This window comes from Echinops telfairi, unplaced genomic scaffold (assembly GCF_000313985.2).
Source record: "Echinops telfairi isolate 266 unplaced genomic scaffold, ASM31398v2 ScPeMD7_7410;HRSCAF=8448, whole genome shotgun sequence".
Taxonomy (NCBI): domain Eukaryota; kingdom Metazoa; phylum Chordata; class Mammalia; order Afrosoricida; family Tenrecidae; genus Echinops; species Echinops telfairi.
Window position 1 is genome coordinate 5,781,887 of NW_022111310.1, and position 27,842 is coordinate 5,809,728.

Genomic DNA, 27,842 nt, shown 5'->3' on the forward strand with positions numbered 1-27,842 from the left:
GTCATCGTATTATGGGGTCGCACTGCTTCTCACATGTTTCTACTATTAATAAAATGATTAAAAAATTCAACTTCAATGAGATATTAAAATGAAAATGCAGTAGCCTTTAAAAAATGTTTCTAATATGTGGGCAGGCCCGTGTATTGTTGGCTGTAAGAACAATATAAAATCTTTGGACTTTCTTCAGAACCCTTCGTTCAGCTGCACGGGCTTCGTGTCTTTCCCAGTGGCGTCTGAGGCTAGTTCGGCTGTCCAGGAAAGTGACCGAGGTCAAGACGAACCATGACTTTAACTCGGCGCCCCACGCCCCAACAAAACTCCAACAATGAAAAACTCAAGATGGCAGTCGTAAAGACCGATTCGCTTCCAAACACAGCGACACGCTCCCTCGGGCGTCAGTCGTTACGATAGAGACGAGCCATTCCTCCAACGCCAGGCGTCCTAGAGAAGCCGCGCGTACTCGGGCCTCCGGGCGCCCTCGCATTGCGTCACTTCCGTGGCGACCGGGCGGAAGCGATTTCCTCTTTCCTGTCCCTTCTCCGCCTGGTCCCGCCTCCCGGAAGCTTTGCTCGCGCTCAGCGGGGCCCTCGGGTCAGGGGTGAGAGGTGAGAGGGCGGCGTGGGCCTGGAGAGTAACTGCCGCGCATTGGGCTCCCCGGTAGCGCTAGTTGAAGGCACCAGGTAGGTCTCGGCTGAGGGCGCGATCGGGTTGTGCGGGCTCTCGGGGAGTCTCCAGTTAGGGGGCTCTTCTTCCGGGGCCGGCAGCTGGCCACCGCCAGGTCTAGGGTCCCTGGCCCCGCGCGAGGTGGACGGTAGCCTTTGTCGCTGCTCCGGTTTCCACCCTGCGGGCGCCTCCGATTGCTGCCACTGCAGTCCATTGGCACTGCGACGGCAGAGCTGCCTTTGATGTAAGCAGAGCGCTTTCGCAGCCATTGCGCTTCCCCTGAGCTCCGAAACCGCGCGTGGCGCGTAGGGCAAATGCAATGATGAGCCAACGCCAAGGGGCAGATGAAGCGGAAGCGCTTGGAGAACCCACTCTTTCAAGGCAGCCAGGCTCTCTTAGAGGCAGAACCGGGGCTCACGCCGAGCTTTAGCTTCCCTAGATGGGCACCAGATCGTGGGAAGAGACTGGAAATAGAGAAACCGCAGGCAGGAAAAGGGGAGCCAGCATTGCTTTCTGCGTGTCTGGCATAAGGCTACGTGCTTTCTATGATTATGTGACCTGTGCCTTGGCACAGTCATAGGAAGGACATACTGCCAGTCCTCGTTTAGGAAGCTGAGGCCCAGACGTGACAAGTGACGTGTCCAGTGTTAATGCCGGAGCGGACCTCTCTCGAGCTAAGAACTCTGCAGCACTGTGGTTCTTCCTGATCAAACTGTACTTTTCTGGGGTGGGCATAGCAGGGAATGCAAAGAAGTAAGGGACAACACCCTGATAGCTATTCTTGGTCTCTTCACCCTCTGGCTCCTGTTTGGAAATTTATGTTCATAGCAGTCCAGCCCGGAGTCTTCCTTCACAATTTATTTCCTCCCCAAGAAGAATTTAGGGACTGTATTGCTTGGACATAGGTTCAATACCAATAGATATCGGTTAAAGGGCTGGCTGGGAAAACTGGCAGTTTTTGTAGCAATGGGTGGTCTCATTGCAGACATTTTTTAAATTGCCCTTTTCTCTTTGCTTATCTTACCTCAATGTATGCATTTTTCCTTCCAGGAAAGAGACTATCTTCTTCTGACAAGATGTCTGGGATTGGCAATAAAAGAGCAGCAGGAGAGCCGGGAACATCTATGCCCCCGGAGAAGAAGACAGCTGTGGAAGATTCGGGGACCACCGTAGAGACAATTAAGCTGGGTGGTGTCTCTTCAACGGTATGTGGAAACAGTGTTTCTCTTGTGATCGGAAATTCAGAATGCCCATGGAAGATTACAGTGGCAGGTATAAGAGGAAATAGAGCAATGTCATTAAAAGCCTGGCAGATGAGGGTCTGCAGCCAGACTGCGTCAGGCGGACACTCAGCTCCATGACTGTTAAGCTGAATAGCCTTTTGGTATCTTTCTTACGACTGTATCCTTGTCTGTAACATGTAATGACAGTACTTACCTCATTAGGTTGTGCAGCAATGCTGAAAGTCTGTGTCAGGACTGACAATATTGTCTTAAAGTAATTGCTTCAGCAGTGTGTGTGGATATTTATGATTATTATTGGGCTAAATATTACACATTTAATGATGAGCAGAGATGGTATCTTTGCTCTCTGTACCTGACAGTTTGATTAGACTATTATAAACGGAAAACTCATTGTAATGTTATATGACAATTAGATATCAAAAGTTAATGTTTTTCTTATAGACAGGGTTCTGTCTTTTGGGGCTCAGCCATGGGATATGGTGCAAAATGTTTTAGATCTTTATAGTTTACAAAACCACATGGATTCCTTATTTAATGATGAGGCTGAGACTTAGAGAAGTTTACCCACCCTCTCCCTGCACAGCCTGGAGGCTAGAAGAATACTAGGAACACTCGGAGCAAATTGTCAATGAAGACAGTGCCGTTTCTGAGGCTATGCCAGACTACTGCCAAGAAGTGGTTTTGCCTTACCACTGCCTCACAGTGTACACCTGAAGGGCATCTATTCACTTAGTGCTTAAAATATCTATCGAGCGTCTACTCGTTTTCAGGCAGTGTGCTTTCTACTGAGAATAGACCTGGACTTAACTTTGTGGGCTTCTGTTGTAATACAGTCAAGCTGGAAATGTGTTGTTCGTAGGGGTGAGCCCATAGCATACAATTTGCACTTTATCCAAAAGACACTGGGGAGGCACTGGAAGGTTTTAAGTAGCAAAGTGACCTCTCTGGCTGAGGTTTGGAGCACAGTGTGCTTTAAGCAGGAGTTCATTTAGTAGAACTGTTCTCTAGTCCTTGCCCCAGCCCCCAACCCCAGAGGTGGGGAACTGATGAATGCTTGTGCCCTCATTGCTTGAAGCTTGCCTTTGGAAGTGGTCAGTCCACAGGGCTTCCAGCTTCTGAAGTGAACCGAATGAATGTAGGACTGTAAAAATGAGATACCAAGGGGGAGCCCTGGCAGTGGAAATGGCGCTGTCCACCACTAGTGTGCTGAAAATGGCTGGTCAGCAGGACACGGCATGAGACACAAAAGTGTCAACTGCAGGAGGCTATTGTCCTAACTTTGATTATTGGGCTGGAGTCTCCATGGAGGTAGTGCTGACAGGGTTTCTTGATGGATTGCATGAAGCATGCGAGAGAAAGGAGATAAGATCACCTTAGAATTTGGGGAGGATGGAGTGTTCATTTACTGAGCTGTGGATCACATGAGAGGTGCTGATTTGGGGATGGTGTGGAGGATGAATGCTGCAGGGAGTTATGACTGATTGTTTAAGATGGCTAGTAGCCCTCTGATTGGATTAGCAGTTGGATCTAGTTCAGGTGGGCTAAGGTTATTTACTTGGACGTAATCGTTTGTAGGTGGTATTTTCTTAAGTGCACGAGACTGAGGGTCTTCCCTAGGCATAGACAGAGAGATCTGTGTACCAAGGTGTAGGTCTCTGCAGCGCGTTCACATCCAGGAGATGAGAAGGAACGAGTCAAGAGACAGTGAAAACGGGGCCTGTGAGAACAAGGGAGGCGTGGTCTCAGATCCAGATGAAGAAGGTGTTTCAAGAAGGAGTTGATCGGGTGCTGCTGATGGCTTCAGTAAGGTGAGGACTGATGATGACCGTTAGATTTACCGCCAGAGAGTTCATTGTTGACTTAACAAGCACAGTATTGGTGGGCAGTGGGAGCAGGACAAGGAGAGAGGAGAAGAGTACGTGAAAAGAAGAGTCTTAATGTAAAATACAGCAAAGAAACGGGGCAGTAGTCAGGGGAATGTGGGCATGAGGGAAGGCTTTTGTCTGTTTCTCAAGGTAGGAAACAGTACAGCCTGCTTCTCTTTTGGTTGTAATGATTTGGGAGTGAGGCGAGAGTTGATGCAGCAGGAAGAGCGGGCAGTTACTGATGTGATGTCCTTGAATGGGAGAAAGGGAGTATAGTGTAGCAAACAGGCGGTGGGGAGCTGTTGACAACCAAAAGGGAGGCAGGGATATGGGTTCATGCCCAGGCTGTCAGCTGTGGTGGTGGAGTTAGGTGTGAAGGTTCTCTTCTGATTGCTGTAGTGTTTTTCCCCAGTGAAATCAGAAGCATGACTTGACTGAGTGAGGATGGGGGAAGAAGTTTTGGAGGTTTGAAGAGACAGGAGAAGGTATGAAGCAGCCATCTGAAGAGCAGGGACTAGAGATGTCAGACTGCTGGGCAGCTCCGAGTGCCCACTTGAGGATTGTGATCATGGATCTGAAAGTGAAGTTAGTCAGTCTGATGCTTCACTTTCCTCCCGTCATGTTTGGCTGGATGGGTGTTGTCTTGGTATAGTTGGAGAGGCGGGTGCTTTCAGAGTTGGGGTTCTGGTTATCAGGCAGGTCTGATGAAGGAGCAAGGAGAGAGAGGAAGGTAGATAAAGGGGTGTGTGTGTCTATAATGAGTTATCATGGAGTTTAAGTTTGGTAAAGAAGAAAGTGAGAGGAAAGATGGTAGGATGAATGTCTTGTAGATCATAGTGGGATGGAAAATTGGTGGAATTGGGAAACTAGAGAGAGTGGGCTGGAAAAAGCAGTTGGCAGTTGTGAAGAATAGGGTATTTGAAATTGCACTGATAGAGAATGTGCAGGTCCTGCTGAGAATGAGAATAATCGTAGCGTTGGTGGCTGAGGGCGGTAGAGGGCAAGTGGATAGGAAGAAGGAATTTTTTCTCAGCATTGCCTTAGCATTGTCAACAAGTCACTAGTTCAAGATGTTGGAAGGGTTCTTTACGTGGAATTTGATGTTTGGCAGAATGTGGCATGCGTAGTACTGGAGAAGGTGATAGAACAAGCCAGGCACTAGGTCCTGGAATGTGTGGGAAGTGACTGCACACATATATATGCCCACAACTAGGCAGGGGCAGGCGGAGCAAAGATAAGAGGTTTTAGGGAAGAGGATAGTCTAGAACTGCCCTTGGAGAACAAGGAATGGGAAGTCGGAATCTCGGGTTTCCAAGGTGGCGCATTTCCAGATAATACTGAGGTCCAAGATGTGACTTTTGAAATGCATCACTGAAGCCCAGGGAAGGAGATAATCATTGGCGCTAAGGCATCCAAGGTACTGACAGGCTAGATACTAGAGGACTAAATGGTTTGTCCACATGAATATTGAAGTCACTGGAGATGCTGGCAGTGATGGGGTAGACATGGAGCCCGGTACCCAGTCATGAGTGAAGGAAGGGTAGTACTTAGGAGATGACAGTGGTGATGCGGTAGAGAGTGACCCAGCTGCATGGCCGAGCCTCCTGTGAATAGAAAAGTGATGTGGGTAGGGGTTGAAATTCCATAATGCTTGTGTTCCTCAAACTCTCATAGACCCTTATTTCCAATCGTAGACCCTTTCCTTCCTCTCTCTGCAGGATTGTAGAATTTGAAAAAGGGGAATAACTTTGCAGGATGTACCTAATGAATTAATGTGGTCTTGTTGGGTTTCATAGTAGCTTTGTCTTGATTTTTCTGTGGAGACTAATGAGATGGGTTTCCTGGGCAGGAGGAGTTAGACATCCGAACACTGCAAACCAAAAACCGCAAGCTGGCAGAAATGCTGGATCAGCGGCAGGCCATTGAAGACGAGCTCCGTGAGCACATTGAGAAGCTGGAGCGGCGACAGGCCACTGATGACGCCTCCCTACTGATTGTCAACCGCTACTGGAGTCAGGTAGCTAACGGTGCAGGTTGTGGTGTGAGCGTTGAAGATCTGTTTTACCCCTTTCTCCATTTCCAAAGTTGTGTCCTTCGGTTTGTTAATGCTTGTGCAAACCCTTTCCCAGTTTGATGAAAACATCCGTATCATCCTCAAACGCCACGATCTGGAGCAGGGTCTGGGAGACCTACTCACAGAGAGGAAAGCCCTTGTCGTGCCCGAGCCAGAGCCAGACTCTGATAGCAACCAGGAACGGAAAGACGACCGAGAGAGAGGTGAGTGTTGTCAGGACTCCTCCAACTGCAGGCCAGCTGGCTGTTTTGAAGTAGATTCTTGCTTTGTGTGTGTGTGTGTGGGGGGGGGGGGCGTATTTCGATCTTTACAGTTTTATAATCATGGTGGGCTTCTTTTTCCCACATGTCCTCAGGGGAAGGACAGGAGCCAGCTTTCTCTTTCCTTGCTACTTTGGCCAGCAGTTCCAGTGAGGAGATGGAATCCCAGCTCCAGGAGCGCGTGGAGTCCTCCCGCCGAGCCGTGTCGCAGATTGTGACCGTCTATGATAAGTTGCAAGAAAAAGTGGAGCTCCTGTCCCGGAAGCTAAATAGTGGAGGTGAGGCAAGAATCAGAAGTGGATAAGCACTCACCTGCATCTCTGTGTGCTAACTTGTAGCAGGAAAAGCCTGCGTGTTTGCTCTGCATGACGTTCCTGGACTTGTATTCGGCCGCAGCCCTGTGCGTGCTAGTACTTTATGAGTGCTTTGCATGGTGTTTGTACCGAGCCAGGTGACAGCCCTGTTCAGAGTTGAGGAGAGATTTTATCAGCTCCCTTGTGAGAGTCTTTGATTTCAAAGAATTGGTTTCTAATGTGCTACTGTTTTTTGGTTTTTGTCGTCTCTGATGTTTTCAGACAGAAGTTAGGTTTTAGAGTTGTTTAATGATCTGTTTCTTTGTTTTAAAGGCAAAGTATTACATTCATGGAAAAGTAGCCATTTGAAATGAAAGCATTGGAAAAATCACATGACTGTTCAGTATTAGTGCAGAAGTCTATTTTTGTACAGTCTTTGTGACAGGAAGGTATAGCTAAGTTATATTTAGTCATTTGTGACATGAAACTTTTTGCTCAAGTGCAAGTAAATGCCGTGATTACATGTTTCTAAGAAATCCTGGTCTATTGGAAATGTGTTAATTTCTCTGGTTAAACATTAGGATATTTCACTTCTGAAAGAAAGAAGCTGAATGTAATGGAGGTTGAATCATTGGTGAGCAGATAGGGATTGTCTTACTTTGTAATTTTGTTTTAAAGGATGTGCTCAAAAACTCACTGCCATCACATCCATTCTGACTCACAGTGAGAGAGACCCTGTAGAACAGCGTAGGACGACTCCTCTGGGTTTCTGAGAAGACACTTCTTTACAGAAGCAGAAAACTTCCTCTTTCTCCGGGGGAGTAACTAATGGGTTTGAGCCCCTCCTCCGGTTACCAGCCCACCACCAATCCACTCAGCAGAGTTGAAAGAAGCAAGCAAAAGGCATGTAAAAAGTGGCGAGGGAAAGAATTGGAACTGACCAGTGACCTTTTTTGCTTCTTCATCAGGATTTGTGTATTTCTGTATTATTAGAATAACAGATACTTAAATTAAGATCCGCAAAAGTCATTCCCTCTCACTACCCAAGATAATCATCATAAATAATTTGGTTTGTGGCCTTCCACACTTTTGGAGTCACATACAGCCGCTTGTCCCTGTCCTTCCAACTCCACTGTCTGGTGGCGCACACCTCAGCTCTCTCGACCGTGTCTCTCCAGTCTCCAGCCCTGAGCCTGGCTTCAGTGAGTGCTTGCATGATGCCGACTGAGTGACTGTGGATCTCCCCTTTCACCTGATATAAACAGGTGTTGTTACTGCTTCCTCCTCTGGCTCTCCTTGAATGGTTAGTTGGAAGATCCTCTTAACTCCTAGCAAGGCAGATAATATGCTATACACAGAGACTGTGTTAATGTTAACAATGATAATTACAAATAATATAAAGTAAAATAATTGCTATATCTTAAAAAGCCAAAAACTAAACTAAAGCTAGTTGTGTATTAAACAGTGCTTTAAATTACTCATTTTGATGGTATGCATTTTAAGGTAGGGTTTGAAAATTAAAAACGTTCATTACAATCTTAAAATTAACTAAGCTGTTATTTAGAATGTAAAAGACAATGCCATTGATAAGCTGACTGCTAGAGATACAAGTAAATAATCTACTACAGTACCTTGAAGTTAGTTTTCCCCATTTGTATATGGTCTGTGATTCAAAAGACTTGCCTAATTGTACAGTCTTTGTGACAGGAAGGTATAACTAAGTTATATTTAGTCACTTGTGACATTTTTCAATTCACTAAACACTTATCGAGCCGTTCTCCTTGCTTAGGATATTGAGATGAGTGAAAATCAGTTCTTAGGGCTTAACTTGGGATTTGTGTCAGAATACCCTAAGGAGTTTTCCCAGAATCCTTTTTCCCAGCTCTAGAAACCCTGGTGGAGCAACAGTTAAGCACTTGGCTACAGCCTAAAAGATTGGTGCTTCAAACCCACCTAGGGGCTCCACAGGACGGAGACCTGCTGTCAGCGTCCATACAGCTTTCAGCCAGGCAAACCTTGTGGGGTAGTTCTACTCTGGCCTGCAGATTCGCTCTGAGCTACAATCTACTCGATGACACCACTACTGGCAACAACCTGGAGACAGTGAGTTGTAGGTTTGGAGAGGGTCTTAGCAAAGTGTTTAGTTTCAAATTTCACAAGTGATTCTCATGGGCATTCCTGGTTGAAGATCTCTGGTCCAGATCCTCTTCTGCTTCTAAGTGAAGCTCAGGAATACTATGCAAGAGCACAGGCCCCGAAGACTAGGTAGCTATCCCAGAGCACCAGGATTTATTTAATACGACTCAGATTTGAGCTGTAGTATCTGTAACACTCATATTAAGCATATTAACTCGGTGCCATAAGTTCTTTAAACTTACCTACCTGTTTTGCAAATGGTAGTACACATTATGTTTTTTTGAGCTTCAGGTGTGCCCCTAGAATAATAATTTAGAGTGTAATTAATTATTTTGTACTCTTATCTATATTCATCATGATTTTATAGGTGCCTATTTGAAGAAGACAATTCCTTCTTCCCTTCTCTGTCTCAATAGTAGTTAATAGGAATTGTGGTATGTTCGTAAACTACAATTATTGCCTCTTAATCATCACACAGATTAGCAAGACTCCTGCTTTGTCTGCAGTCTAGAATGGGACTGTAGTTATGTGACTATAGTTGTTATAGAAACAGTGTTTCTTTCCTCAAGGCTTATTGGCTCTCGAGAGAGAGATGGGGTTGGGTGAAAGGCTTTTGTGTAAAGAAGTACAATGTCGACTCATTTCTTTAAGCAAATCATCTTCATTCTGAGTATTTCACTGTGGCCACATGCAGATTTAAAAACAGATAATAATAACTAGCCCGCATCATGGAGTTGTGAGGGGAAGGAAGTGAGACCTATTATAAAGGGAGATAACATGTTAATGTGAGGCCTCCCATTTGAAAATTCAACACGATAGATACTAAACTAATTACAGTTCTTCTTCCTCAGATAATCTGATAGTAGAGGAAGCAGTGCAGGAGTTGAATTCCTTCCTGGCACATGAGAACATGCGACTACAGGAATTGACGGACCTTCTTCAGGAGAAACACCGCACCATGTCTCAGGAGGTACGTGAGCACAAACAGATGACTGCTCTAGGTCAGGCTGTGGCCAACCCTGATCCAGAATTCGGAGCGCTTCAAGGACTATATCACGCTTGAAAACTTTCTTTTACATGGAAGGGCATGCAGTAGCAGCCAGTCCTGAAGAATCACTAGTCTGAAGAAAGGTTCAGGGAAGAGAATAATGGAATGTTTTTCCTTATTTCTGTTGAAATGCACATTTGAATATTTTAGTCTGTATGCAGAATTAACACAGTATCATAGACTGAGTGCAGTGTTACCCGGGTCAGCCTGAGTTGGTTAAAATTTAACACGGAGTGGGGCAATGGAAACCACTGCATAGATGATGGCCTAACAACTTGTAGAAAGCAGGTTTTCAGTCCAAATTTGGGGCAAAACTAGTAGCATGACCGAACCTTGCCAAGATTTTGGCATTCATTCATTCTTCATTCAAAATGAGCTAGGTAAAGTGATAATAAATGTCCTCAGAGTCTCCTGACACACCTGGCAAGCATTTTGGTTTCATTCAGAAGGATCGCTTCTGAAATGCGGCCTTCCTTAGTTTACTGCTCAGCTCTCATGTGAACTAGTGCCTAGCACTAGACACTTGATGAGTGTTGTCGCTAGTGGTCAAACCGTAACCATTTCAGTGCCAAGGAAGAATAATCCCGAGTCGAGTGGCTTTGTCTAAAGGTACACAGCCAGAAAGTGACTGAGCGGTGGGTTTGAATGCAATTTTGTTTTAGCTTCAAGTGCACATTCTTCGCTACCACCATGCTTCTTCCTAAGCTCCAGTGCTAGAGCTGTTGCTGGGCTGGTGGCATGAAGATTATGTAGGGTGTTTGTTGATGAACGAGGATTCTCATCAACTTTCCAAAAGGTTAGAATACAGCAGTGCTTAAAATCAAATTGGGTGTCGTAAGAATGTCTGCTGTTCTAAGACACAACATAGTTGCTGCCAAAGGGAAAGGGCTTTCTCTTCTAACCGTTCCTTATGCTCAGCAGTACTAAGCTGGAGGACGTATTGTTTTGCTTAACCAGACTGAAGCCCAAGATTATGCTCGTGCTGACTCTTGGTGCTGCCAGTCACCTGGGTGCTCGGCTGTGCTGTCCACTGGGACACCTGCACGTGGCCTTGCCAGCACACCATTCTCACACTAGTCAAACTTCTAAATTGAGTTCAATACAATCTTTTCTCAGAAATAAGCATCCCATGAGCACCGAGCAGAAGTGACCTGGCCTTTCAAGTACAGATCCAGAAGTTAGGTCATGGCATGTCCACTGGTCATTAATGTTGACCCACATTCAAGAGATGGGGCCTACAATTTGGGGGTGAGGTTTATATGGCCAATATAAAGGGTATATGTAGATTAATCTGAACATATAACCATATCATGATTGAAATACTAAATTGCTTTAGTTGCTATATAATCACCAAGTAAATGGAGAACAACAAAGGTTGTTCAGTGTTTTATAGTACCTGGTTCTAGACTGTTCCAGCATCAGCCGAGAAGAGAAGTTTTCCTTTTGTTGTACATGGAATATCACTTGTGAGAATGTGGGGAGCAGGGGCTGGGGATAAAGATAGCTCTCTATGAATATGCATTTATCTTTTCTAATATTTGGCAACACGAAGAGATTACCCTTTTTTTTAATACACGTTTTCTGGTGGCTTGTGGTCTTCCGAAGGTTGTGGTGCATTTCAAAGGTGGAGCATTTATTGATCCTTCAGTGCTGTTTTCCTTACAGAAGAATGGATGGACTTTGACCGTTTTTATGATTTTGGTTGACCCAGAACTTTGAAAGACTCCATGTAGAGGGTGAGGAGGAGCTCTGGTAGCATAGAGTTATGCTTTGGGCAGCTAACGGCAAGGTCAGCAGTTTGAAACCTTCAACCAGTCCTTGGGGGAAAGATGACACTTTGTACTCCTGTGAAAATATATTTGCAGTCTGAGAAACCCACAGGGCAGTTCTGGTGTGTCCTGTAGTGCTGCTGTGCGTCAGCCTGGGCTCAATAGCAGTGACTTTTTTTTTTCTTTCCCTTTTTGAGAGGATGAAGCATCCTTTGTTTAAATCCTTTATTTCATGACACAAAATTCACTGCCTTGGAGTCAATCCTAACTCATAGTGGCCCTGGAGGACAGGGTGGAACTGCCCCTGTGGGTTTCTGAGACCAACTCTTTAAAGCAGGAGAAGCCTCGTCTTCCCGTACGCAGGGAGCAACAACTGCCGACCGCCCGATTAGCCGCCCATCCTGTAACCACTGTGCCACGAGGGCTCACAGTGACACATGAGCAAGGGTTAATTTGGTGGGATTTGGGACTTTAGTGATGCAAAGCATGCTTTTTCGAACTTGGTCGTGTATTAGTCTAATCCGTTGCATGTTTTTGTAGTTCTCCAAGTTGCAGAGTAAAGTGGAGATGGCTGAGTCACGGGTGTCTGTCCTGGAGTCCATGATTGACGACTTACAGTGGGATATTGACAAAATTCGAAAGCGAGAGCAGCGACTCAACCGCCACTTAGCCGAAGTTCTAGAACGGGCAAGTGCTGCCGTCCCGGCTCCGTGGTGTAGATGCGGGCAGTGTTGCTCAGAGAAGGGGAAGGACTTTTGGGACAGCATTTGGTAATCAGACGCAAATCTGAAGGTTTCTCACCACAGTTTCTTGTGTCTTTGGTAGGTGAATTCCAAAGGATACAAAGTGTACGGAGCTGGGAGCAGTCTCTATGGGGGCACCATCACTATCAATGCCCGGAAGGTAAAGTCATTGATTGCCTCAGGACACCTTTATTTGAGCTGCTGTCAGGGTCTGGGGGCCAGGTGCTTAAGATTCTCAAGTGGCCCAGTATGGGTTTTCTAGACGAGGGAGTCTGAATATTGGAAGCTTAGACATGGGAAGGATTTAAGTTTTTTTTCATACTCTCATGTTACTATTTCCTGTTTCTCTAGTTTGAGGAAATGAATGCTGAGCTTGAAGAAAATAAGGAGTTGGCCCAGAACCGTCATTGTGAGCTGGAGAAACTTCGGCAGGACTTTGAGGAGGTTAATACACAAAATGAAAAGCTGAAGGTAGGAAAGATATACCTGAAGGGCAGTAAAACTAAGCTCACCTGATCAATGCACATACCTGCTTGTGAACCCTCATCATGTGAGGGAAAGGAAAAAAGCAGGTTTTGTTTGTATGTCATTTTATTGACAATAGGGATTTGATGTTTTGTTTAGTTTTATTATTTGTACTCTGACTTGCTCCAAAGAAGATCTTTTTTAAATCATCTTATTGACCAAAGAAGTTTTTAAACAACCTACAAAGATATACAGCCTAAGAGGCAATATTCAAACAGAACAAACGTAATGGTTTAAAATCAAGAAAGGCGTATGTCAGCCTTGTACCCTTTCACTGTACTTATTCAGTCTGTGTGCTAGCAGATAATCTGAGAGGCTGGACTGTGTGAAGAACACTGCTTCAGGATTGTAGGGACAACCTGCACTGTGGAGATGATGACACTGCTTGCTGGAAAGGAAGAGGACTGGCGCTTACTGAGGAAGACCCAATACTACAGCCTGCAGTAGGGCTCACGCCTCAATGGAAAGAGACCAAACATCTGCACAACATGATCAATGGAGAAAAGATTGGAATTGTCAAGGATTTCATTTTACTTAGCCCCACAATCAATGCTAATGGAAACGGCATTCAAGATGTGAAATGATACATTGCATTGGGCAAATCTGCTGCCCAAGACATCTTTAAAGTGTTAAAGAGCAAAAATGTCACTTTGAAGACTAAGGTGGGCCTGCCCCAAAACACTTGTTTTCCATCGTGTCATGCATTTGAAAGTTGGAACGAGTAAGGAAGCCTAGAGAAAAATTGATGCCTTTGAATCGTGGTGATAAGAAAGAATATTGAATATACCATAGTCTGCCAGAAGAACAAGCAAATCTATTTGGAAGAAGTACAGTCATAATGCTCTTTAGAATTGAGGCTGGGGAGACTTTTTCTCGTGTGCTTTGGACATATTATCGGGATGAGACCACCCGTGGAGAAGGCGTACTTGGTAAAGTAGGCGGTCAGTGAAAAAGAGGAAGACCTCCAGTGAGGTGGACTGATAGTGACTGTACCCATGGACTTAGTCACAGGAACCGTTGTGCAGATGTGCAGGACTGGCCAGTGTTTTGTTCTCTTGTACCCAGGGGAAAGCTATGCGTCAGAACTGACTTGGTGACAACTAACAGCAGCAAGAGCAGTAAAGAAATATTCAAAGTACTGTAGCTTAGAAGTTGTTAAGAAAAATGAGGCTGACCCCACACCCGTCTCGGTGTCTGCAGCCTCCTCCACTTCCTTCCTGGGCGACGAGAACCAGCGGCCAGAAATCCATCATGTCTATCCTCCAGATTCACGCCAGAGAGATCTTCGACTCCCGTGGAAATCCCACCGTTGAGGTCGATCTTTACACCGCCAAAGGGCTCTTCAGAGCTGCCGTGCCCAGTGGTGCCTCCACTGGGATCTATGAGGCCCTGGAGCTCCGGGACAATGGTAAGACCCGGTATCTGGGCAAAGGTGTCTCAAAGGCTGTTGGGTACATCAATAAAACGATTGCACCTGCCCTGGTTAGCAAGAAGGTGAACGTGACGGAACAGGAAAAGATCGACAAGCTGATGATTGAGATGGATGGAACTGAGAATAAATCAAAATTTGGTGCAAATGCCATTCTGGGCGTGCCCCTCGCTGTGTGCAAGGCCGGAGCTGTTGAGAACGGAGTCCCCCTGAACCGTCACATTGCTGACTTGGCCGGCAATTCCGAAGTTATCCTGCCAGTTCCTGCTTTCAGTGTGATCAACGGCGGCTCCCACGCCGGCAACAAGCTGGCCATGCAGGAGTTCATGATCCTCCCCGTCGGGGCAGCCAACTTCAAGGAGACCATGCACATTGGGGCCGAGGTGTACCACAACCTGAAGAACGTCATCAAGGAGAAGTACGGCAAGGACGCCACCCATGTCGGGGACGAAGGCGGATTTGCCCCCAACATCTTGGAGAACAAAGAGGCCCTGGAGCTGCTGAAGAATGCTATTGGGAAAGCTGGTTACACCGACAAGGTGGTGACTGGCATGGACGTAGCTGCCTCCGAGTTCTTCAGGTCTGGGAAATACGACCTAGACTTCAAGTTTCCTGATTACCCCAGCAGGTGCATCTCACCTGACCAACTGGCGGACCTGTACAAGTCCTTCATCGTGAACTACCCAGTGGTGTCTAGTGAAGACCCCTTCGACCAGGATGACTGGGACGCTTGGGCCAAGTTCACTGCCAGTTGAGGGATCCAAGTGGTAGGGGACTATCTCACAGTGACCAACCCAAAGTGAATCACCAAGGCCGTGGGCGAGAAGTCGTGCAACTGCCTCCTGCTCAAAGTGAACCAGACCGGCTCCGTAACTGAGTCTCTGCAGGCGTGCAAGCTGGCCCAGTGCAATGGGTGGGGCCTCCTGGTGTCTCATCATTCTGGGGAGACCGAGGATACTTTCATTGCTGACCTGGTGGTGGGACTCTGCACTGGACAGATCAAGCCTGCGTGCGCCATGCCAACCTGAGCGCCCGGCCAAGTACAACCCGGTCCTCAGAATTGAAGAGGAGCTGGGCAGCAAGGCCAAGTTTGCTGGCCCGAAGTTCAGAAATCCCCTCGCCAAATAAGCTGGGCAGGCAGACTTGGTAGTCCCTCCCCTGAGCCCATCGGCATTCTCACCGCTTCATTAGAGCTGCCCCTGCAGCCAAGCCAGACCATCTGGACGCCTGTTGGAAACCCCAGTTTTGTGATCCTGTGACATCCCAACGCCTCACCCTTCTCGCGAGCTTCCCACCAAGTGTCCCAGTGTGATCCCGAGGTGTCAGCAGGCAACATCCCCAGTGGTCTTGTTTGCAAAATAAACATCAGTGACCCCTAAAAAAAAGAAAGGAAAAGAAAAATGAGGGGTAGAGTTAATTAGGTTGAAGATCTGAAATAGATTGGATAAAAAAAAAAAGTCTTGCCTACAAGATGCTCATGAGAATCACGCATGCACATCCTGTGGGAAGGTAGCTCACCCACGTGCCAGTCCTTGCCACAGACTTCTAGCAGCCAGAACAGAGAAAGAAACATGATCAGTGAACCTGCTAGTGTTCAAGCGTGCCCAGCGACATGCTTCTCCCCTGTTGTTGTGGGAAGGAAGTGGATTCTGGGATCTCCCCATCCCTGTTTCTAACGTAACCATCTGCCTTTTATAATTTGATTTGTTTCCAGGGAAGTCTATGAATAAAAATGTTGGACTTTGAAAACAACAACAACAAAACCTGGAGTTAAATTAATTAAGGCATTTGAATATTTAAAGCAAAACAGTTGCTTAGGAAAGTGTAAAATATACATCCTGGCAGATTCCATAGTGTTCATCTTATTCCTCTCTGTTTATAGGTTTACGGCGTCCTGCAAAAATACACATCAGTTAAAATAATTCTTTAAGGAAGATTGCTATGTATCCAGATATCACCTCTCTTTTTTTTCTTTAATACACAAAAACATCAGACCACCCAGACCCATAAGCTATGAAGTGAAGCTGCGGGCACTATGTAGAGGTGACAGACAGTGATGGCTAGATCAGCCACACTGCTAATTTACCTACAGGGATTCCTCTAGCACATCAGAAATACCCTTTTTCTTGATATGAAAAAAAGCAGAGAGTGAAATGTGCATCAGATATCGCTTCCTCTGGGAGTCTTATACTATCTGGGGCAAATCTTATGTAACTAGAGGAATGGCAGGCGGTCCGTCCCAGAGCTAGTCCTTCAAAAATGGTGTGAGTCCAAGATTTTCTTTCCTGTCTAGCATCCGGGCACTGGTGCTAAGTTCCACTCTGCCTTCTCTCCTTCCTAAGTCGGACTTACGGAGCGCGGTGGAGGAGGTGGTGAAGGAGACTCCAGAGTACCGCTGCATGCAGTCACAGTTCTCCGTCCTGTACAACGAGAGCCTGCAGTTGAAAGCACACCTGGACGAGGCTCGCACCCTGCTGCACGGCACCAGGGGTACCCACCAGCGCCAGGTGGAGCTCATTGAGGTAACGTCTCTGCTTTGTCTAGTGTAGGTGAGCTTTTCTGCCTCAGAGCCTTCACTCTCTTGGGTTCCGTTTCTCTCTCATTCATTCAGCAAAGATTCATAGAGTGACCACGTGTCTTTACATTGCTAGGTGCTGAGCATACAAAGAGGAGACAACAGAGTTCCTGCCCTCAAGGATCTTAGAGTCTAGTGGGGGGAAGGTATCCCTCAAAAGGCAGTGTGGTATAATGGAGACACTGCAGAAGGTGCAGTGAGCCTGTGTGTTAGACAGGGTTCTCTAGAGAGATAAAACCAAATTGCTGATAATTTAATATATTTATTTATAAAGATAATTAGATATATAACAAGAAATGAACTATTTATTTATAAAGATAAATATATATATAACAAGAAATGAACTGTTAAATCATATACAGATAAATATGTAATACAAGAAATAAACAGTTAAATTATAAAGCACTACAAATGACTCAGTGCAACTCACGTCCGTAAGAGAGTTGAGAGACTAGCAGTCCTTCAAGTCTAGTCTGCTGCCAGATCTTCCTCTATTTGTAGAGAGAGCTAGGCTATGTCAGCACAGCAGCCAATCATAAGGCAGGTCACCAACCGCGAGTCCCCAGCTCCAGAGATGTCTTAAAGGAACCTCAACTTACAAGGACACAGTCCACAGGCAGCTGCGCACTGGTCCGATGTTCACAGAGCGAGAGACAAGAAAGGCAAGGCTCACCAAGCCATTTATCTCTCTGCCCTTCAGTTAATCCCACATGTGTTTATCAGCCAGGCTGGCACAGTAAACTATCTCAATCTGGGAAAAGGGGATCTACTTTAACTGTAGAGCTTTCCTGATTGCACTGGGGGTACGGACCGAAGGCTGGGTTTTAAGGTTAAATGGAAGATGGAAACTGCCTGGTAGCCGGAATAGGAAAGGGCATTCTTAGCCGTGAGAACAATGTGTGTAAAAATGTGAGAGAGTGTGACAAATACTTGGGCAGCTGAAGCCTTATGCATCTGGGGAGAATGCTGGATCGAAACCACCCCACTGCTTTCGTGCCAGTAGAGCTTGTAATGACTTGTGTAGAGCTCTCTTTGTGTTTTCTCAAGGCAGAGACTCCTATTATTCATGGATTTAGTTCAGTATATCACTTATTTCTGAAGGTAATATTTGATAGTAAGCCGCCTCATAGACGTTTATGCGTTGAAGTTAATCTGTCTGACTTGGTGACGTGCTTTTGTACTACTTGTATGGTTTAGTTCTCCCACTCAATCATTAACATGCTCCAAGCGAGGGTCCGTTTCCTTTATTTATTAAGTATCTTGCCAGTTCCCAACACAGTGTTTGGTAGCTGGCTGGTGCTCATTACGTGTTGATTGAATCAGAACATTTTCAGAATGATCCCTTTGTCTCTTGTCTCTCCCCTCCCCCTTTTTGGTAAGATTGAATTTAGAATGTGATGTTATTTCCACATTTTGATAAGATAGTCTGACTGATTCCCTTCTCTGTGTAGCGAGATGAGGTTAGTCTTCATAAGAAGCTGAGGACGGAAGTGATCCAGCTGGAAGATACCCTGGCCCAGGTCCGCAAGGAATATGAAATGCTGAGGATCGAATTTGAGCAGACACTCGCTGCCAACGAGCAAGCAGGTATGCTTATCCTGCCCCGCCCAGCAGTGCTTTCCTTGGAAGACATAATCCGAGTGCAGAAATTCCAGAGCCCTCAAGGCGGATCCTGTAATTCATTTGGCTCACAGTCTGGGGCTTGTTTTTAACTCAGGTTGACCCATTGCATTTTCATTTTCTGAGTGGAATCTTTCCAGGTACTTCTCCCTTTTTCTCAGCAGTTCCTGACATGCCCTGCACTTTGTCCTCTGTGCCTTTGTCGTGATCACAGTCTCTCATGACACTGCTGTTGCTGTATTTAAGGCCCCATCAACCGGGAGATGCGCCATCTCATCAGTAGTCTCCAGAATCACAATCACCAGCTGAAGGGGGAGGTCCTGCGATATAAGCGGAAGTTGAGAGAAGCCCAGTCGGACTTGAACAAGGTAATCAGAGGAGCAAAGTCCGTGTTCCAGTCCTCCCTCAGCACCCACAGGAAATAGCCACCTGCAAGTACCCAGCTCCTCGGATGCTCATGTCCCTGATAGGAAGTGGTGTAATGTTTGCATATAACCTACGCACACCCTCCTATATGCTGTAAATCATCTCTAGGCTGTGTATGAAGCCGTAGCCTCCGGGAAAGGTTATGTAAAATAACCCTTTTTGCTCCCTCTTAGCCTTTGAAGGCTTGCCTTGACCACTTAATTGGTGGGTTGAATCTGCGCGTGTGGAACCTGTGGCTATGGAGGGCCGACTATGTGCTTTCCTTCAGGTGGCAAAGCATTCTTTGGGTAAGGAAAGCTCTCTGCTTCCTGCACGTTCTAGGCATCTGTTCCTTTTTTGTCCCCCAACACCCCAGACACGTCTTCGCAGTGGCAGTGCCCTCCTGCAGTCCCAGTCGAGTACCGAGGACCCCAAGGATGAACCTGCCGAGCTGAAACAAGATCCTGAGGATTTATCCACCCAGTCCTCGGCATCCAAGGCTTCTCAGGAGGAAGTCAGTGACGTCAAATCCAAACGGGATGAAGAGGAGCGAGAACGGGAGCGGAGAGAGAAAGAGAGGGAGCGGGAGAAGGAGCGAGAACGGGAGAAGGAGAAGGAGCGAGAACGAGAAAAGCAGAAACTGAAAGAGTCAGAAAAAGAGAGAGATTCTGCCAAGGATAAAGAGAAAGGGAAGCATGATGATGGGAGGAAAAAGGAAGCAGAGATCATCAAACAGTTGAAGACTGAGCTCAAGTAAGAGCACTATTGACAGTGTCTGTGTCTGACCCCAAAGCTAAGGTCCGGACATCATGCAGGAATTGTTCATGAGGTCTGATTTTTGTTTAAGTAATGCTTTGATTAAAGTGTGTAATACTCTTAGCACAGTTAATGTGGCATTAACTTTTGATCAATTATACAGACAAAATAGCCTACCTAGCTGTTCTGTGGCCTGTTTTAGGGGTCAGATATCAGTCAAGCCATGGATGCAGCCTTTTTCTTCATGAGTCCAAATTAAAGGAAAGGTGTTAAGATTGTAAGTAACGTTTGTGAAAATTAAGTTCTGCTACTTAGGAGATTTGGACAGATGACTGGCATTTGAGCTATAGTTTCATTATGCTTGGTGGAGTATGTAATTTGAACACTAACTGATCTATTGTTTGGGAAGTTAACTAGTTGGTGTGTATGCCAGAGGATTTTAAGAACTATCTTAGGGAGTTTACTATGATAGGCCTTGAAACAGTACCTTTGTCTTAATTTCACATGATGTTCCTTCTGTGTAATTAATAACTTCTCTGATAGAAGTGGTTAGGTTTAGTACTTCTTGCTCCCCAGTATTCATAGTTGTCTCTTTATTGATCTCTGGATTTGGAGGACTACTGTTGAAAACACTTGAATTCCTCTTATCTCTTTAAAAGTTTAGGAAAATTGCCCCCACAAACAATTGCATTCTTGCCATCTGACCAGAGGAACTGGATTATGCCCACCTACCATTACTGAACATTTTGATCAAAGATTCTAGAAGAGTTCTGATCAAAAGCAGGAAAATGCATAACAATTTCAGATGCGATTGGGCGCATTTAGGGGGTGGTATGGCCGTAGACGCAAAACAATTTCACATTGTCATGGACTAGACTCTTTTGGAGCCATGATGTGAGGATGAATTGCTGAAACTATTGTACTAAGATAATCTTTAAAATTTAAACCAAAATCATCCCCTGAAGTCTTAAAAACAGAGAGTAGTTTTAGTTCAAAGGTCTGCCTGAAGCACTAGGATCTCTAACTGTCTGTATGGGATCAGTGGCAACTAGAAAGATTAGATAGGAACTGTAGTGAGCAGTGAACTTATGTTAACGAGGAGGAACAGCCTAGAAAAGAGAACACAATCACCCTCTATAAATTATCTGTGTTAAAAGGCCTGAATTGGGGTATGCTTTGCTATGTATCTTCTCAGCAGCAACAGGAAATACAACTTACAGGTTAAAAAAAAAAAAGATTACAGCCTAGAAAATCTACAGGACTTTTTCTTTGTCACATTAGGTTGCTATGAGTCTTGATGGCACTTAGTAATAACAAATATAGATAGATTTGATAGTTTAGTGAAAGATGCAGTTTTCATCTTCATCTGATGGTTAATCAGATAACAATCATATCTAGGATTAGCAATATAATTTTAAACTTTAAAAATTTTTCCCTTGCTCTTTTTAAGGGAGAAAACTTTTTTTTTCCAAGTGTGGTATCAGAATTATCTGATGATGGTTTAATTGAAATAGGTTCCTCACCCATCTCCCGATATCTTTTTAATAGTGAAGTTTCTAATAGTGAAGCCCTCGAAATTTGCCTATTAATTATGATGGTTATTTTGTAATTGTTGAAGAACTTTAAGGGATAAATGATTTCTAGTCTTGAATATCCAGAAGTTTGTCTGTGCAAATGTTTCATTTTTTAGATGAGTGTTACAAAGTATAAAACAGTTTTAAAATCTGTGTGATTCTCAGTTTCCTTGACCTGGGGCTACCCTTTGGTTTATCATCATCCTGTTCCCCTCCCTCTGTCTGCTCCACCCCCTATCCCACCCCACCCCCACCCCATCGTAGGAAGGCTCAGGAGAGCCAAAAGGAGATGAAGCTCTTACTGGATATGTACCGCTCTGCGCCCAAAGAACAAAGAGACAAAGTTCAGCTGATGGCGGCTGAGAAGAAGTCGAAGTCCGAGGTAATCTAGTCTGGTTTGACTTGTTATTCTTGTTAAAGTCATCACAGGTGGGTTTTTGTTTTTTAACTTCTGAAGGTTGTTTCTTTCTTTTTCAAGTTAGTATTTAACACAACAACATTTTCTACTCCTTCCAAGACTATCTAAGAAATTTTCAGATTCTCCATAAGATATAAGGTATATTAGAATGACTGGGCATAGGACTGGCTTTTCCAAGTCTTTTATTACCCTTTCTCCCCATTACATCAGTGCTGTAGTGATTCTCTTTTTATGATTACTTTTTGGGAGGGATGTCTTAGATTCTTAAACTTGGGGCCAAGGTACCCCGCTAGTGTAAAGATACGTTCTCTTGCATTCTTTCTCAAAAACATTGCTTCCGGAAGCGTGAGCTGAAGTGTTGTTAAAACAGTGTTATCACGTGGTAGATTAACGAGCATGTTAATGATCTTTTCTATAATTTTGTCAAGGTTCTTTTGGTGTTTGGATCCTCACAGTGTTAGTTTTTGAAATGGTGACAGTTGTCTTCCCTTTCTATGGTTTCTCTTCCTGCAGTTGGAAGACCTCAGGCAAAGACTCAAGGAGCTAGAGGACAAGGAGAAACGAGAGAACAAGAAAATGGCCGACGAGGACGCCTTGAGGAAGATCCGGGCCGTGGAGGAGCAGATCGAATACCTGCAGAAGAAGCTGGCCATGGCCAAGCAGGTGAGTCCACGATCCTGGCTTTTTAAGAAAATCTTACTGGGCGCCATGAAGTTACCGCCACTGAAATTGGTTCTTTGGTTCCAGGCTTAACATTTTTTTTTGATCAGTACTTTTTTCTCCAGTGTGTTTTCTTGATTGCTGACATTGAACTCTTCATTTTTGTGAGGCAGGAACTCTACTTTACTTTGAACGGACGACCAGTTCCAACACGGTGTTCTGAGGTGTACCTGCGGAAGTCAGGGGACCTATTGTTGTGTTGTTGTTGGGGCCACCGAGCAAGTTCTGACTCGTGACAGCCCTATGCGCAGCAGAACGAAGCCCTGCCCGGCCCTGTGCCACCTTCACAACTGTTGGTGAATTCGAACTGCCGACAGTCCCATTAGCAGCCGAGCAAGCACTTAACCACTGCGTCACCAGGGCCCCTACATTTTCTAAATGAGCCCTGGGGAAATGATCTGTGCTTACGTTTCTTTGGAGTCAGGAAAGAGCTGACTTCTTTTTCAGGGCCACCTAACCCATCCAGTGCTATTGAAATGAAGGTCTTGTTCTCCCGGTTTCAGGAGGAGGAAGCTCTCCTGTCGGAGATGGACGTCACCGGGCAGGCCTTTGAAGACATGCAGGAACAAAATATCCGTTTGATGCAGCAGTTGCGAGAGAAGGATGATGCCAACTTCAAGCTCATGTCAGAACGGATCAAATCCAATCAGATACACAAATTGCTTAAAGAGGAGAAGGAGGAGCTGGCAGACCAGGTTTTGACTCTGAAGACTCAGGTAATTGGGATGAGCAGAACTTTCTCTTCTGTTGAATCAGAGTGCTTTTTCCATGAAGATACATGTATAAAAATGATGGTTATGAGATTGCTTATAACAAACCCCCTCCAAACGACTGCTATCAAGCCAATTCTGACTCACTGATCCTTTAAGGCAGCGATTTGCAACCTGTGGGTCGTGACCCCTTTGGGGGTCGAATGGCCCTTTCTCAGGGGTTGCCCGATTCATAACAGTAGCAAAATTACAGTGATGAAGTAGCAACGAAAATAATTTTATGGTTGGAGGGGTCACCAAAACATGAGGAACTGTAATAAAGGGCTGCAGCATTAGGAAAGTTGAGAACCACTGCTTTAAGGAATAGTTTCTGAAACTTATTTGGCTTACTGCCTCCTTTTCAGAAAAAATAAAAATCACTTGGTGTCCCTCTGGCAATTACAAACTTTGGTACTGTAGCCCGTAATCCAGGATAAAGTGTAGGTAACTTTTTGCAGCCCCTGTGGAGCATGCCAGTGCCCTGCAGGGGGTGGTATTGCTCACTTTGGGAAATACTAGGGTTTCCGAGGCTATAGATCTTTATGGATGCAAGTGCCACATCTTTCTCTCTCAGAGTGACTAGTGGGTTTAAATTGCCAACCTTTGGGGGTAGCCACCAAGTGCTTCAACCACTGTGCCACCAGAGCTCCTATTATTTGTAGTGTGTCAGTCCAGGTTAATTTGAGAAACAAATTCATAGACATTCATGTGTGTACAAGAAAGAGCGTTATATAAAAGAGCATTTATATGTTGAGGAAACATCCCAGCCCAGTCCAGCTCAAGTCCATAAGACCAATATTAGCCCATATGTCAGATGCTAGTCCATAAATTCTTCTTTAGATTCACACAGCACATGTAATGATGCTGAATGCAGGAAGGTCACAGGCCAGTAGGGAGAAGGTCGTATGGATCCAGTGGCCGTGGAAGCATCTCAATGCTGGTGCGTGGTCTTCTCCTGCTCTCCTGTTCGTAGTGTTTCAACAGCCGGAAAGGGAAGGCAGAGAGAGTGGATCTGGCCTCCAGTGAGCTATTTATCTCCATCTTACCACCAAATGAGGTCAAGTTGCAACCTTACTGATAGGCTAGACTCCACCCTTTCACTCAAGTTGACAGGAGATTATGCAATTGCCACATGTAGTGTGGTGAAATTACTGTAAAATGTCCACCATTAGTGCACTAGTTAAATAAAGTGTACGGCCCTGCAGAGGAGTACCATGGAGCCCTGGTGGCATAGTGGTTACTTGTTGAACTGCCTACCTTCAGGGCAGCAGTTCAAAACCACCAGCCACTCTGAGGGAGAAAGACAAGGCTTTCTAGGCCTGTCAATAGTTCCCGTCTGGGAAACCCCGGAGGCAGTGTTACCCTGTCCGGTTGGGTCGCTCTGGGCAGAATCAGCCTGATGGTGCTGGGCTGATTTTCTCTTTCCTTTTCTGAGTCTGGTTAAAACACATAGACTGCTAATATGGGAAAGTATCGATCGGATCATTAAGTTATTTATGTTATGATTTCTTATTTGTATGAGTGTGTTGTGTAGAAAATTGTTGAAAGGCTGCCTGAGAAATTGTAAGTGTTTACTGGATTTTAGGGTAGGAGTTTGTGGTGTGGGATTAGGAATGTGTCTGTAATGGTGAGATTCTACTTTGTGCATAAAGTTCAAGAAAAAGACTGCCTTTCACGTAGAACCGCTAGCCATTCTGAAAGAGAGACTTGAACTTTTGTTTGAACTGTAACAGCCCACTATGAATTGCCAGGCTTTAAGGAGTCTGGAATTTCTGTCTAATCATTTTCTCTGTTTTTTGCAATTAGGGGAAGAATTTTTTTCAGCCATTTTCGAAGTTTTTATTTCAGTCTCCAGCAATATTTTATTTTGAAAGTGGAGCTTTTCATTGTTGCTTGCATGTATTTTGAAGTGTTTATGGGTAAAATCAGTCGTAGTGTGAAGGCATGTGGGTTCTTAGCCTAGACAGTCTGTTTTTCTTTGCGCGTGTGTGAGAAGCTGATGCTTCGTTCAAGGTTGACGCCCAGCTGCAGGTGGTCAGGAAGCTGGAAGAGAAGGAGCACCTGTTACAGAGCAGCATCGGCACCGGGGAGAAGGAGCTGGGCCTCCGCACTCAAGCCTTAGAGATGAATAAACGCAAGGTATGCTGGCCTGCCGGGTGGTCCGCAGGGCCGGTTTGTCTCTGAGGACAAATCAGCACGGCGGCTATGGCGTCTTCCCCTGGTCCTGGTTAAGACTGCCCACTGCAAATGTGTGGGATGAGGTGATGGCACTGGCACGTCTCTCGTAGGCACTGGAAGCAGCCCAGCTTGCAGATGACCTCAAAGCACAACTGGAAATGGCTCAAAAGAAGCTTCACGATTTTCAGGAGGAGATCGTGGAGAACAGTGTCACCAAAGAAAAGGACATGTTCAATTTCAAACGTGCCCAGGCAAGAGCAGTGGCCTTTTCTTAACAGTTTGTCTTTGCGGCGTTTCCTGAGCTTTGAAGTGCTCCATATGAATGAATACTGTGTGACGAGTGTCTGTCATTAGACTATGTTTCTTGAGGGAAGAGAGACACCCTTATTTTCTTCAGTGTCATCTCCCCTAAACTTATGGCAGTTGTTTATTAAATGAAGGAAAGAATGCATTTTGGGCAGGGTAGCAGTATAACAAGAGTGGAGGTTTTTTGTGTTGTATAAGTCCTCTGCCTTTTGAATGTCAGTTATTTTTCACATTGCCTTTTAATTCTTATTCATAAGTCTGAATTATTTGAATCACATCTACCCTCAGGTTAAAAAGCTAGTTACCTTAAAATAAAATGACTGATTAGGTTGTTTTAAATTCAACTTTTCTGAACTCTTAGACTCCGGTTTTACAGGACTGAATTGGGAAGAGTTACACAGAGCTCTGGTTTTGAGACAGGAGTATGGCTGCCTGTTCTGAAACAAAGCATCTTCCTAAAGGATAGCTGGATGTGCAAGGGCAGAGCCTTTACGTGGTCGCAGTTATTTTTCTCAAAATGGCAGGAGTGAGGAAGCATGTTCAATGGCTGTTGTGCTTTCCTATTATAGGAGGACATCTCCAGACTTCGAAGGAAGCTGGAGACCACTAAGAAACCAGACAACGTGCCCAAGTGTGATGAGATTCTGATGGAGGAGATTAAGGAATACAAGGTTAGAAAACTGCCTGTCTCATTTCCTGGGTTCCTTGTCAAGGCCTGAAGCGGCCAACTCATAAACTGAGGGACTAAGTGCTCAACTTTTTCCCATGTAGGTCCTCAGAGACTGGTGTGTTTCTTAGGAGACTAAGGGGTGGGTGGGGGATGGTACTCTGTAGATCTTGGTGGGGAGGTTTTTTCCTTGATGATTTGCTTGTGTGTGAGACCCATTGTCACATGAACATGTGTGTGCTCCAACTCTGACCACTTTCTGTTTCAGGCACGCCTCACCTGCCCTTGTTGCAACATGCGTAAAAAGGATGCGGTGCTTACCAAGTGCTTTCACGTTTTCTGCTTTGAGTGTGTGAAGACCCGCTATGACACCCGCCAGCGCAAATGCCCCAAGTGTAATGCTGCGTTTGGTGCCAATGACTTCCATCGCATCTACATTGGCTGATCCAGGTCAAGAGAAGGAGAGAGGCTGGCTAGACAGACACTTATTCATTTACTACCAACCCTCTACCTCTTTCTCCATGACTGTCACCTGCTCTGCAGACTCCACCTCCGGGACCTCCTCTCTCATAGCTGGTGGCTTTAGAGGATGAGACTGGAAAAGGCAAGTCTTGGCTTCATGGTGAAGTAGAAACGAACAACTCTTTCTTGTCTTCCCTGCCAGCTTTGTCTTTTTCCCCCTGCCTTTAGACATCAGCATTTTTCTGCTCTGGGCCCCCTGTGTGACCCAGGTTGTCCGTTCTTCCCAAAGAAGGCAAATTGGGGTTTTTGACTTGGAACAGGGGGCAAAGAAGAGGGGAACACTGGCTGGCTGGAAGAGGAATCTTTTAGAAATAAACTACCTGTGGGCACAAACTTGCCTTGGTTTGGTTAGTGAACTTTTTATAAAGTTGGATTATAAAGGGTTGCAAGTGTGCTACTCTTTCCTGGATGGTTTGAGGCCTTAATGAAATTATATCCATTCAATCCTTTTCCATTCTCTAGCAAGCTAACTTAAGATCAGCTGGCTTCCTTGTTAAAAGTTACTGAGGTCTTGAATGTTTTGGTTCATTAAAGGCGTAAGTTTCTTGAGGTCAGAGACATAGTTTCAAATCACATAGCTTTTTTCTAACCTTCGAATGAATCAAGATCAGAAAGGAGGTGACGAGACCTGGTCCCGTGGAACTTGACACAGAGAGGCTGTGGTGAGCTATGTGTCGCTGTCTTTCCTCTGGACAAGAGATGGATCCAGGAGGTCCTCTGTCACGACTCTGTATTTCACAAATTTCTATTAAAGCAGAATTCAGTTTGTTTTTGTATTTGTAGTTCTTTATATATTTATATCTATTTTTTGAAACTTGTCTTTTTAGGTTTAATCGCTCCTCGAAAGATTGCTTAGTTTGACTGCTCAATTCTCTTCCATAGTCATTACAGGGCTAAGAGATTGAGAGTTCTTCTCGAGGCCGTGCAAGGCTGCCTAGAGTTTGTGGGTTATACGTTTTAATAGTAGACTGTAAACCAAGTGGTTTTAATATACCCCTGGTAGGTATGTGTTTTCTCAGATAACACCTGTCCTAGAAGATGGATAAGGACAAATTTCATGGCCCCACCTAGTATCAGTAATATGATTTCTACAAAGTCACGTAGTCTTGTTAAGAAATGCTATCTGGTCTACCTGGGGAATGTTATAAAGCAGAAGTCATCAAGAGGGTATAGGTGCCTTACTTCCTCCCCTTCTGCCCACCTCCACCAAGCCGTCCTGAGGTCAGGGACTGTCCCTGCCCCTGCTGCTTTCCAGAGCTCATGGTCTGGCCATCTCCCCGTGCTGCAACCTTCTCACTGGAAA

General features: G+C 45.2%; 1 protein-coding gene and 1 pseudogene across 2 annotated transcripts; both read left to right on the top strand.

Annotated features, from left to right (window-relative positions):
• Positions 1-578: 578 nt before the first annotated feature.
• RNF20 (ring finger protein 20) lies at positions 579-27,309 on the top strand. Of its 2 annotated transcripts, XR_006680710.1 has the most exons (21): positions 579-680; positions 1,714-1,868; positions 5,622-5,789; positions 5,902-6,049; positions 6,202-6,384; positions 9,387-9,505; positions 11,893-12,039; positions 12,178-12,255; positions 12,447-12,566; positions 16,392-16,571; positions 18,076-18,211; positions 18,491-18,612; positions 19,026-19,402; positions 21,244-21,361; positions 21,911-22,060; positions 22,621-22,833; positions 24,880-25,005; positions 25,155-25,295; positions 25,920-26,021; positions 26,286-26,518; positions 26,560-27,309. XR_006680710.1 is itself a non-coding variant. In XM_045296554.1 (20 exons), the coding sequence occupies exons 2-20, from the start codon at positions 1,740-1,742 to the stop codon at positions 26,460-26,462; spliced, it is 2,934 nt and encodes a 977-aa protein (XP_045152489.1). In that variant the 5' UTR covers positions 579-680; positions 1,714-1,739; the 3' UTR covers positions 26,463-27,309. The 2 variants fall into 2 exon arrangements, 1 of the variants encoding a protein (XP_045152489.1); XM_045296554.1 differs by having other exon boundaries at positions 26,286-27,309.
• LOC101647967 lies at positions 13,804-15,177 on the top strand (annotated as a pseudogene).
• Positions 27,310-27,842: the final 533 nt, after the last annotated feature.

Bases quoted from the DNA above. Each gene is read 5' to 3' on its own strand.
- RNF20 (XM_045296554.1), top strand. From the start codon at position 1,740: ATGTCTGGGATTGGCAATAAAAGAGCAGCAGGAGAGCCGGGAACATCT. The intron at 12,256-12,446 runs GTAAAGTCATTG...CTGTTTCTCTAG, and splicing joins TCACTATCAATGCCCGGAAG to TTTGAGGAAATGAATGCTGA. The intron at 22,061-22,620 runs GTGAGTCCACGA...TCCCGGTTTCAG, and splicing joins AGCTGGCCATGGCCAAGCAG to GAGGAGGAAGCTCTCCTGTC.